This window comes from Zootoca vivipara, chromosome 10, assembly GCF_965207765.1.
Source record: "Zootoca vivipara chromosome 10, rZooViv2.hap1.1, whole genome shotgun sequence".
Lineage (NCBI taxonomy): Eukaryota > Metazoa > Chordata > Lepidosauria > Squamata > Lacertidae > Zootoca > Zootoca vivipara.
In genome coordinates this window covers 20,298,943-20,311,465 of record NC_142593.1, presented here as the reverse complement: position 1 = coordinate 20,311,465, position 12,523 = coordinate 20,298,943, and the positions used below count along the sequence as shown (strand labels likewise).

At 41.1% G+C, this 12,523-nt stretch overlaps 1 protein-coding gene across 2 annotated transcripts in view; it reads left to right on the top strand.

Moving 5' to 3' along the window:
- APC (APC regulator of Wnt signaling pathway) overlaps positions 1-12,523 on the top strand; it is a 62,101-nt gene that overhangs the window by 14,056 nt on the left and 35,522 nt on the right. For both annotated transcript variants that reach the window (XM_035099971.3, XM_060280154.2), the window contains 2 exons: positions 8,687-8,839; positions 11,947-12,031. In XM_035099971.3, coding sequence (XP_034955862.3) covers positions 8,705-8,839; positions 11,947-12,031 — 220 coding nt within the window. In that variant the 5' untranslated portion in view covers positions 8,687-8,704. The remainder of the gene's footprint in view (positions 1-8,686; positions 8,840-11,946; positions 12,032-12,523) is intronic.

Genomic DNA, 12,523 nt, shown 5'->3' with positions numbered 1-12,523 from the left:
AAAATATAACATTTTTGATAAGTCTTTGTGATGGGTATTTAGTTTACCATTCTGCCATTATTAAAGGATCCAATCAGGAAGAGATAAATCAATTTATTGTTGAAACAGATTGCTATATGGTGGCAGGCTGGATACTATACAGAATAAGTGCTGATGAGCCTTCTAAATATAAATGGTTTCCTGTTGTTTGACATGTGAAGGTCACTATGTTGGATCACTTGTGATTCTGAAGTGATGTTATTTGTAGTCATAAGTCTTATTTAATACAATTACTTGTTTTCCAATAAGTGATCCATGCCTTTTTAATGGGAAATAGCTTAGAACTCTTTCCTGAATCATGTGCATAACTGTCCCACTTTGTGTTTCTCGATTGAGACAATACTGCATGGTTTTGGACCAGATCCATGTGCTCTTGAAGCAAACTAATTTTTTAAATCAGGGTTTCCCAGACTTGGGCCTCCAACTGTTTTTGTACTACAGTTCCAATCATCCTTGCCCACTGGTCCTGGTGGTTAGGGATGATGGGAGTTGTAGTCCAAAAACAACTGGAGACCCAAGTTTGGGAGACCATGGTATCCTTCTGCAGCAGCTGTCTGAGTTAGGGGTAGGTGGCACTGCTTTGCGGTGGTTCCGGTTCTACTTGGATGGCTGTTTCCAGAGGGTGCTGCTTGGGGAGTGCTCTTTGGCCCTGTGGAGCCTTCAATGTGTGGTTCACTTTTATCACCTATGGTGTTTAACATCTTACATTAAACCACTGATTAGGGTTATCAAGAGTTTCGGAGTTTGTTTTCAACAATATACTGATGGCACACAGCTCTACTTCTCCTTTACATCTGTAGGTGTGGCAGTGGATGTGTTGGGCCACTGTCTTGCCTTAGTAATGGACTGGAAGAGAGCCGATAAACTGAAGCTCAGTCCAGATAAGACTGAGGCACTGTTAGTGGGCAGTTCCCTATACCAGATGGATGGGAGGTTGCCAGCTCTTGATGTGGTTACACTGCCTCCGAAGGAGCAGATCCATAGTTCATGAGTATTTCTGGATCCTCTCCTGTTGTTTGAGGCTCAGGTGGCTTCAATAGCTTAGAGTGTCTTTCATCGACTTCATCTGGTGAGTCAGCTGCAGCCCTGTCTGAACAGGGATAGCCTAACGTCTGTCGTCTATGCTGTGGTAACCTAGGTCAGATTACTGCAATGTGTTGAACATAGGGCTTCTTTTGAAGACAGTTCAGAAACTTCATCTAGTGCAGAATTTGGTGGCCAGGTTGCTCACTGGGGTAAGACAGTTTGAACATATTTTGCTGATTCTGGCCCAACTGCACTGGCTGCCGATTAGCTTATGGGCCCAATTCAAAGTGCTGACCTATAAAGCCCTAAACGGCTCAAGACCGCAATACCTCAAGGACCGCCTCTCCATCTGAACCTACCCAGACTCTGCAATCTTCTTCTGAGGCCCTTTTGCAGGTACCTCCTCCATGAGAGGTCTGGAGGGTGGCAGCATGAGAACAGACTTTTGTGGTGACTTCCCATTTGTGGAATGCTCTCCCCAGGGTGCATTCATTACTGTTTTTCTCCGAAAATAAGACACCATCTTATATTTATTTTTCCTCAAAAAAAACCCACTATGGCTTATTTTCAGGGGATATCTTATTTTTTTCCTCCTCCTGCCGCGGCCGGCATTGCTGCTGCGCCTATTACTATGTCTTATTTTCAGGGTATGGCTTATATTCCTTGAATGCTTAAAAATCCTGCTACGGCTTATTTTATGGCTACGTCTTAATTTTGGAGAAACAGAGTACATAGGTGCCAAGTCTTTGGCTGATTCTATGGGCTTTTAAATGTGTTTGGGGGTATTGGTTTGTGTTTGCTTTTGTTTTATTATGTATTTTGAATTTTTATGTTGCGAAGCGCCCTGTGGTCTTCGAATGAAGGGTGGTATACAAATTTTATAAATACTAAAATAATAAAAAATGCTCTGACAAGCTCATCTTTTCTCTAAGCTCATTTCACAGGTGTCTGAATAGCTCAAAGTAGCTTTATGTTTTTCATAACTATGTTTAAAGAAGTTTACTTCCTTTGCTTGACATGTGCCCTCACTGAAGCAATATTTGAGAGCCCCTTTAAATTAGCTTTAAAACCAAATATTGTAGAATTGAGCTCTATTCATTTGATTAAACCTTACACCCATGCCTGCTGTGTGAGAGCTCTCCCACTATTTGTGCCAGAAGAGAGAGGCAGAGAGAGAACTAATGAAGCACCTATTGTGAGCTTCTGGGAAATAACTGACTTGTGTACGGATGCTGCCCAGGGAGGCACTGTCTGTCATGGAATAATTGTGAGAAATGAGACCCTGCAGAAGTGCAGAAGCAGAATCCTTTGCATACACGATGTTCCCTCCTTGCACAATGCAGCAGCGGGTTAGGGGTGCTCTCACTCTGGATGCATTCTTTTCCCCATGAGTGAAGCAAGAGACAGCAGATCCTACTCCCAAAGGAGAAGTAGAGATGTAGCAGCAGTTGAATCCCATCAGGTTATCTAGATCAGAGGCACGGGGAATATTTTTTAGTCCAATGGCCATATTCCTTCAGTCTTCCAGGAGCCTTATTGCTAGTGGTGGGTGAGCCCCGAGGCAAAAGAGATTAGATCAGATTTTCTCAAACTTGAGTCTCCAGCTGTTTTTGGATTACAACTCCCATCATCCCTAGCTAGCAGGAACAGTGGGCAGGCATCATGGGAACATTGTTGGACAGTGGATATTGTGTTGGTCAAGGAAAAGGGGAGTGGCCATATGGCTAAGAAATATGCACAGTAAAATGTTTTTGTTTTATTCATAGTTTTGTTAACCTGAGGTCTTCACTGTGGTATAATTGACAAGTCCAGTATGATTTGTCGGTTGTGGACTTCAGTCTGATGCTTCCAGTGTATTCACTGCTTGCAAGGTCTCAGAACTTTAACAAGGCAAAAGTGCAAACAAGGGTAAAACCTAATGGTATTGGTGACAGTTGTTCCATTTGAGTTTTTCAAACAGTCTGAAGAAATTTATGATAAGTGGTAACCATGCTGAAATGTTCTAATAATGAGCTAATACAGTCAAACCTTGGATCCCGAACACCTCCGTTTTGGAACGTTTTGGCTCCCAAATGCCAAAAACCCAGAAGTAAATGCTCTAGTTTTCGAACGTTTTTCGGAAACCAAATGTCTGACACAGCTTTCACTTGAGTGCAGGAAGCTCCTGCAACCAATCAGAAGCCGTGCCTTGGTTGTCAAACATTTTGGAAGCCGAACATGCTTCCAGAACGGATTACGTTCGACAGCCAAGGTTTGACTGTACTGTACTGGCATTGAAAAATTATTGCTTGCATGGCTAAACAAAGTCCAATAAATTATGGATACCCCATGAACACAGCATCTCATTTAAAAAAGAACTTGCTTTCATGCAGTAAGTTATAGTGTATTCTTGTGCAATATCTAGCTGTTCTCTTGTGAGTGAGAGAATACAGAACACCAACATGTAGCTGATAGTTTGTTCGCTTAAAAAAAAATACTACCATAATAACAATGATTTATGAAATGTACCAGTTACCATCCAAAATACAATCAAAAGGATGATATCTGTTCTTGTTAGTAGAATTCTTACACGTTACTTCCCTAATTTGTTAAATATACAGTGGTACCTCTACTTACGAATTTAATGCGTTCCGAACGCACATTTGTAAGTCGGAAAAAATGGTAAGTCGAATCCCATAGGAATGCATTGGAAGAAAAAATTCGTAAGTCTAAGCAACCCTATCTAAAAATTTGTAAGTAGAAAAAATCCTATCTAAACAGCATCAAAGATGGCGGACAGAGCTCCGTTCGTAAGTAGAGGTACCACTGTATTTTGATTAAACCGACTATGGAGCTAGTAAAGCAATACTGAGACTTTAGATCTAAAAAAATGTAGTATAAACACCGGCAATTGGGAAACACTGGCCTGTGAGTGCTCCAGTTGGAGAACAGCCTTTACCAAAGGTGTTGTGGACTTTGAAGACGCACAAACTCAGGATGAAAGGGAGAAATGTGCTAAGAGGAAGGCAGGTTTGGCAAACCTTCACCATGATCAACTCCCGCCCAGAAACCTATGTTCCCACTGTGGAAGGATGTGTGGATCCAGAATTGGCCTCCACAGTCACCTACAGACTCACCATTAAGACTGTGTTCATGGAAGACAATCTTACTTGGCTACGAGTGATCTTCAGTGAAGAAGACTTGAGACTTTTGGTTCCTTTCCCAAATCTTCAGGTTGAGACTATAGCTGTGTTTTGCTTCACACTTTGTGTGATATCTCCTTCTGTTACACATGAGCTGACACTGCATAATGGCAAGGCAATGAATCGAATGTGTTAAAGCTGGCCGGGTTTGCATAAACATTTGCTTGTATTGCTGCTGCTTTCATTCATTTCCTTTCTTAAGTCTTGTCTATACAAGATTTTAACAGGCTTAATTTGCTTGCTATTAGTAGGTAAAGGTACCCCTGACCATTACCGGTAGGTCCAGTTGTGACCGACTCTAGGGTTGCGGCGCTCATCTCGCATTATTGGCTGAGGGCGCCAGCGTAAAACTTCCAGGTCATGTGGCCAGCATGACAAAGCCGCTTCTGGCGAACCAGAGCAGCACAAGGAACAGCGCCACCCGCATCCCTCGGTATTAGTAGAGGGCTGGTTGAATCCAGAATATCCTTTGTGCCAGAGCTCATGATTAAGATTGCTTGCTTTGTTTATTTACAATTTGTATTATACCCAATCCTATGTTATAGCCTTACGCTGGATTGCCCTTGGCTTGCATCTTTTTCTGTATCATGCCAGAGTTGGCTTCATACTCTCAATCTTCATCTTTCTGTTGTCCTCCTCCTCCACTCATCCCTTCTCATCCCTTCTCATCCCTTCTCAGCCCTCTTCTGGAGACATTTTAACAAAATTTTGCCAGTGAAATATTCAACCATGCTTCAACTTCAGCCAAGGAGAACTGCTGTTTCTCTTCCCACCTCTTCCCACCTGTCATTCTTTTCCCAGGTTCACTTTGTAGCTCAGTTTGTTTCCCCCTTGATAATATTGGCTGATACTTGGCATTGTGAAAGCAGCTCTTTCCACTCATGGATGAAAACAAACAAACAAATGGAACAAACTTGACAGGTTTCTGTCCACAGTTATGTGAATGCTACAGTGGAGGGGGCATGGTACTGCCTTGATTAAGGGATGCAGTGATGAATCTACCCATCTTTGTGCAAGGCTCTATAACTATAGAGTTAGGCCTGTGTCCAACACACTCTTTTTAGGGAAAGTATATTTTACACACACACACACACACACACACACACACACACACACACACACACAGAGAGAGAGAGAGAGAGAGAGAGATTGATTGAGATTGAGATTCCTGGTAACATACCTCATCAGCCTGCTTCAGTCTGATTTGTGACCTAATTATAGCTTTGTAGGCCCTCATGGATGAGCCTCATCTCATGATTGATAATGCAATATTGCTCTGAACTTTTCCAGCAGTTTTGACCATACAATTAGTTAAAATCACATTTTTGTTGGGATTTCAGGGCTAGTTCCCCAGTCATTTCTTTTCTTATAGAAGCTGTTGGTAGCCTCCAGCCTACCAGGCATCCCTGTCCAGCCCACCAAGGTCCTGGTCAATGCCCTCCCCAACTCCCCCATCCTAAAGGCAAGGGAAGCAGTTCCCCCTTTGCTGTCACTTGGCTTTACCTGAACAAATGATCAGTGGGTGATAACAGTGGTGGGCAAATCATTGGGAGGGGAGGTTAAAAGTCTCCCTGTGATTCCCCTTTCTATTGCTCAGCTGTTTGGGAATCAGCTGAGCCACTTCAAAAAGAAGAGTTGTTCCAGCATTTCCCAAAGATTCCTGATGGATTAATCTTTTGCACTGTGTAAAGGGATTGTGTGTGTGTGCGCGCGCGCACGCAGCAAGGAAATGCAGCATGCAGGCTATCCAGGAAGAGCAGCTGGTGGAGTTTCCTCTGTCCGCTGAGAAGAAAAAAACAATGAGGAGGGGAGATAGAATGAAGGAGAGCCTGTATTAAATCTGTGTGTGTCTATGTTAAAGGGAGTGTGATGTCTGACCCACCCACTAAATGCAGCCCCCAATATAGCTTTCCACTAGGGTAATGAGAACTTCGGGCCCCCAAAAAGTTCACTGCTCTTAAGTCTGCTCAGAAACCGTCTGCTTAAATATGGGCAAGATGTTGCGGAGTGTGTTCCACAAGGCTCTGTGTTGGTTCTAATCTATTTTAAATCACTTGGAAAGATAACTAGCTATAGAGTAGAAGTGGGAAGCCTCCGGTCCAGGGACCAAATGTGGCTCTCTAGGACTCTTGTTAGGAGCTTGGTATTCTCATTAGGCCACACCCACTTCTCATTGGCCCTGCTCCATGCCCTCCTCAAGTGCTTTTGTCTGGCTGGAATGTATTGTTGGTGGTGAGAATGGTGATAAATCCTCTTGCTTGACTAGATAGTGGACAGAAAAATGTGGATATTAATGTAGAAAACAATATGTAGCATACTGTAGAAAGAGTCACATCTGTTGATTCACTCACCTTTTGCCTCTGGCCCCACCCACTATTGGCATAAGGAGTTGGGACCTTAGGGCTGATAGGGTTTTCCACATTTGCATTAGAGTGAGGTATATCAGTATGCAGATGTTCTGCATTTCTGTGACCAAATGTTCAGGACCTGCTGATTGTGCCTAGAACTACTGCTTACCAGAGGTGATGATCTGAATGGTAAGGGCAAGCATTCTGAAGCTGACTCTAGACAAGTCCAAAGTGATGCTGGTGGGGCACTGGCAGTGACTGGCTTGGAAGATATTATATTAGGTTGCAATCTGCTTTTCTGAACAGCGGAGCTTTGGGGTTCTTCTGGACCTGGCACTCAGCAGATCATATTATCAGACACTTTAAAAAATGAACTAGAGTTGGAAGAGACCATAGTTATCTGAGCTTGAACATAAATGAGAAATGAAAGAAGCAGCTTTCATTTCATACTCCTCATGCATGAATGAGAATTGGGGAGGGCAACAGTAAACCATAGTTAATTTGTGATCAGACCAGAGCAGGGGGGCTCATATGAAAATAGGTGGACTCTGAGATACTCTGATCTCAATCCTTCAAAGGCTTTAGAAGTTGATACCATCTCCTTGAATTGGGTGCAGAGTCAACTGGCCAATTGGGTGCAGAGTCAATGCAGTTGTTCCAAAGCTGGCTGACCTTGTACCAGCCTTGCCACGTCAGTGAGGTTGGATATGAGTGGTGGCGTTGAGCATCGCCTGGAGTTTCTGAGCTATCTTCAAGATCTGCCTTGTTTAAGATGCTTTAAAGTAAAATAGGTTTGGGGAGCATACAGGCTCTTCTGGAGTTAAGGTTCTGCGTGATTCTACTTCACTAAGTATTAACCCTGGGAGTTCTTTGCTGATTGAAACCTAATAAACACATGGTCATGAACAAATGGTTCAACATAACTAACCTTTTAAAATCATATTCCGTCTTTACCAATGTCTATAATTTTGGACGTACTAGAGTGATAATTCTTCTAGGCATTTCTGAGGTTGCCAATGGGGCTTCTTACTCTTTCCGCTGCGCCTACTAGCTGTCCACCCCAAGGAGGACAAATGGTCGGTAGTTTAATTCTTTATTGAGAAAGCATGAACTTACAGGAGCTTATGAGGTGCACTAAACATGCTTGTGCTCTGAGCTGGACTGTTGGAGTAATGGTGACCACGCCTACACCCAAGCTTAAGTGTTATTGTCTGGTAGCACAAGTATAAGCAACCTGCAACTTCTACACAGAAGTTGTCACTGTGTCTGCCTCTTCAAGACCCTCCTGGTCCCAGGGAAAGTGGGGGATGGGATTCTGCCCCAGCTCCCTTCAGGCACACACTCTCTAAATTCTTGGTGCAGACCCCTCCTCATCCTCCAGCTCCTGCTCCTGTCTTGCAGGAAGCACAAAAACCATAAATAGCCAGCCCTTCCCCCTGGATCAGCCTTTGGCCCCACTACCTCTTCCACCCACTCCTTGGAGCCCTGCCAGTCCCTGACACTAGCAATCTCCCACACTGCATTGCATTGTGATCCAGTTTGGGGAGCTTCAGTAAACTGGAAACCAAATGGCAATGAGGAAACGCATGTTACAAGGTTCTCCGCATTTGGGTTTTAGCATTGAAAATAAGGTCCAACTTACTACTTAACCTTTGTGGCAATGAATTTATTATTATTTGGAACCAATCAAAATGTAATTTTGTATTGCGCTCTCTCTGTGTGTGTGTGTGTGTTTGTGTGTGTGTGTGTGTGCGCAAAGGCGCAGTCTGACTGGGAAAGCAGCAGAACTCCTATAATTCGTATTGACTTCTATTAGAACTTCCTGGTAGAAAGCATTTTTCATGTCACTAAACAAAGCTTGTTAAAATTTAAAAATAAGCGAGTAAGGTAGCCAAGTTTAAAGTGGTTTATGTGATTATATGTTCAGTTTAAAAACTTTCCATGAGATACAAAAAATACTATATTGAGCTGGGAAATGAAATAGAATGTTCTAATTATTTCTCTCAAAAGTCAAACATTCTCTCAAAGTTCACAATACATTTTGGGGGACAAATGAACCAAAACAAATATTTCTTCTTTATTCTGCTGTAGGTCCTGGGGTAGCCCAGAATGGCTGCAGTGTCATATGATCAGCTGTTAAAACAAGTAGAGGCATTAAAAATGGAGAACTCAAACCTTCGACAAGAACTGGAAGATAATTCAAATCATCTTACAAAACTGGAAACAGAAGCATCCAATATGAAGGTATAAAGATCATTTGACTTTATTAAGAATTTGAATTGTCTCACAAATATTTCCTATATAAGTCACCTTGTGCATTGATATTGTCTCCTCCCTTCTAGAATACAATTTATTTACTGTATCATTAAAAATATCTGTACTGCGCTAATTTTTTTTTTACAAAAGTTCAAGTCAATGCTCATCTTCTGTAGGAGAACAATGCATTGTAGAGGAATCACATAGGATACATCCTGAATATGGTTGCATGATATCTATAGACAAATAATTTTATTTATTTATTTAAGACCTGTATTTTAAGGCTGCCGTGTGTTGGCTCAAGCTTCACAGAGCTGGGAAATTGGAAGTTAAGTCTTATACTTTAAGAGACATGTCCACGATCAGAAATGATGTTTTGGTTACTTAACAATTTATATTCTTTGCACCCACGTTTTCTCTTAGTTTTTCATGCTTAATGATTTCTTCCCATCCATTTTTGTGTGTGTCTGTAAAAGGCCAGTATACTTTTTCTTTGCGGACAAGAATAATAATTATGCTTTTAGAACTTTTAATAAAATTCCCAAAACAATAATTTGGATTCTAGTGTGCATGAATTTGTTTTCTGCTTTCCTTCCAAAAGCAGAAAATATACCACATTGAAAGCATTCAGATGCATCAGTTGGGCACTTTCTGAAAAATAACCATACAAAACAGGAATAACCATTGTGGATAAGAGATCAGAGGTTTTTTTTTTTTTTTGCTATGTTTAAGAACTTCATTTCTAATTCTAAACAGAATCATTCCATAGATGGCTGATCCTCCATGAAGGAAATAGCTGAGGGGTATTTCTTTAATTATTTGTTCATGGATTCATTGTATCTACTCGTTCTTCTGAAAGCAGAAAGCTAGGTCAAATAAGTTTTGAATCCTGTGAACTTTTTGCCCTGTAGCCATGCTTTTCAGTTTGTTTTACTTATTGGTAGAGCTTCTATTATAAATAGAAAATCTTCCAAACATCTTATCTAGCAGTCTACCTGAATATAGACCATTGAGCATTAAGGGCCTGAAAGCCTCATGGACTCTCTTAATCCATCATACACTGGTCTTCTGTTTGTTATGTTCTTTTGTTCTTAATACTGTTTTATTACCCATTCACTTTTAATATAGATATTGCAAATTCTATTGTTTACAGGCACACTAATAGCCTTGTACCTGACATTGCTCAGGATTTCTAAGAAACCCAAAAATCTGTGAAGTTTTGAAAGGTTCAGTCTGCCATCTTGATTCAAAATGGCATCAAATTGTATCCAAACATAGATGGAAAAAAAGTTTTCCTTGATCTCGGTAACCATCATGCAAAAATTGGCTTCCATATCTTAAGAGGTGACCAATTTGGGAGGAGCAGCCCTTGCTGAGGTGCTAACTGGTGACATAATTTAATGTTTCTCCTTGCCCCAGGACTTTAATTGCTTTGAGTGGCTGTTATATGGAAGCATATGATTAAAGCTACACAACTCCTGACTCATTAATGTATCACGATCTTTGAGGACCCAAAAGTAAGCTTGTAAAATTAGATCTTAGGGAGGAAATTGAAGGCAGTTTTACTGAGGACTCTGAGGAGGCTTCCGCTATAAAAATGGCGAAAGGAAGCAACCACTCTCAAAAAGGCACGAAAGGGATGGCTAATATGGAGGACGATCGAAACCCACAATGATAACATCAGAAAGGTGTTCTTGTCTAACTTGGTAGTGTCTCTTGCCCTATTTGAGATAAATTTGAAACCCTGTTTGTGCAAATAGCAAGCTTAACCACAACAAACAACAAAGCTATGAATCTGGGTTTAACTAATTAATCAGAAATACACTTGCTGCAAATGATGACAGATGATTTGGCGTTAAATTAGAGGAACTTTCAGACAGAGATAAATGGAGGGGGAAATCAAATTCAGAGAATTTCCAGAGAACAAGGAATCGGGCTCACAAACCAGTTTATAATAGATTGGCTGCATACATTGAACCTTAATATCTCTGTGTCAGCACCCAACTTTGAGTGGGTGCTGGGAGGCAGTAGCCGGGTGGGCAAGGTCCTGTGGGATACAATTGTAAAATTTGAACACTATAGAATCAAAGACTAGGTCCTTCAGTGTAGTCAGTTGTGGACCTACATTTTGGGGGCTTTTCTGAAGCTTGAACTGTCATGGGGACGCCATCGCAACCAGCAATGAGGTCTGAGTAATCACTGTTGTCTTCTTCAATAGGGTGGTTTCACGACAGATCACTATACCTTTGCAACATCTGTGCTACTGACTCTCAAACTTTTGGATTGTTGAACTATATACAAAAAAAATTTAATTAGTTGAGAGTCGTGCAACTCAAATTGGGTCTACTAGAGCCATTTTTAAAAAGCAATGTGGACTACTGTTACTTTTGGGGCCCCTCTGGGATTAGGAGCCCTGAAGCTTAAGCTTCATTAGTTTCATAATATATCCACCCCTGTGTGTAATGGCGCATCTGCCTTGTGGAATATGCTGCCCTTTGAAGTTTGACAGGCTCTGACCTTACAACATTTCCCTAGATCAGGCATCCCCAAACTCCGGCCCTCCAGATGTTTTGTACTACAATCCCCATCTTCCCTGACCACTGTTCCTGTTAGCTAGGGATCATGGGAGTTGTAGGCCAAAACATCTGGAGGGCCGCAGTTTGGGGATTCCTGCCCTAGATCCTAAAAGCTCCCCTTTTCTACCTGCTTTCATCAATTAAAAGTTGACTCTCATGGGGTATCAGATTTCTTTTGGAAAACTGTTGTGTATTGCATTTTTATTGTACACTGTATTGCTAATGTTTACTGGTCTATAATTTTTTTCAAATGAAAGAAAATAAAATTACAATCAATATTGGGGTGAATCTCTTCTGTTTATAATCCGCATGAGTAGTACTGAAATTTCAAGTACTTTTTTGAATCCCTAATTGTAAAACTGTTTACTAAAAGTTTCAGCAAAAGCAACTAACCAATTTTAGCCAAGGGTGAGGGAGAAAGGTTTAGTTTAGAAAAAAAACCTTGCTGTTGGAGTGGGAGATGTTACAGGATAGTAACTTTTGGTATCTCACTGTGGTGTACTGCTTCTTCTTTTCTAGGAGGTGCTGAAACAGCTGCAAGGAAGTATTGAAGATGAGGCAATGGCTTCATCTGGACAGATTGATTTGCTGGAACGCCTTAAAGGTAAACTTGGAAAAACATAGCCAGTTTTGCCAAACAAAAGTTGTCAATATAAATAATTGTTTATCTTGGATAAGAGATTACCAAATCGGTCTTTAAGTATTTTTTGTCACATAAACTTGTTAAACATTCATACCTAAAGCGGGTGTTGCCTAACAATATGGGCTTTACAGTTATGAAGCAGGCATGCCAATGGCATTGCAATATCTCCTTTCTGTTGCAACTTTAATTTTTTTAAAATACTTTGTTTCGAGAATAAAGTTACACCTTGATTAAAATTTCATAGGGCTGCAAGGTTTCTGATGAAGTTGTTTTGGGTAGAGGGGTATTTGATTATCATTTGATTATCCTGTTCATTGATTAATAATAATCTCTACCAATTCTGACTTATTGGTATAACATTTTGACTTTAGAATTTTTTAGGGCATTTGTTACTGCAGTGTTTCTCAACCTTTTTTGGGCCACGGCACACTTGTTCTGTGAAAAAAATCACGA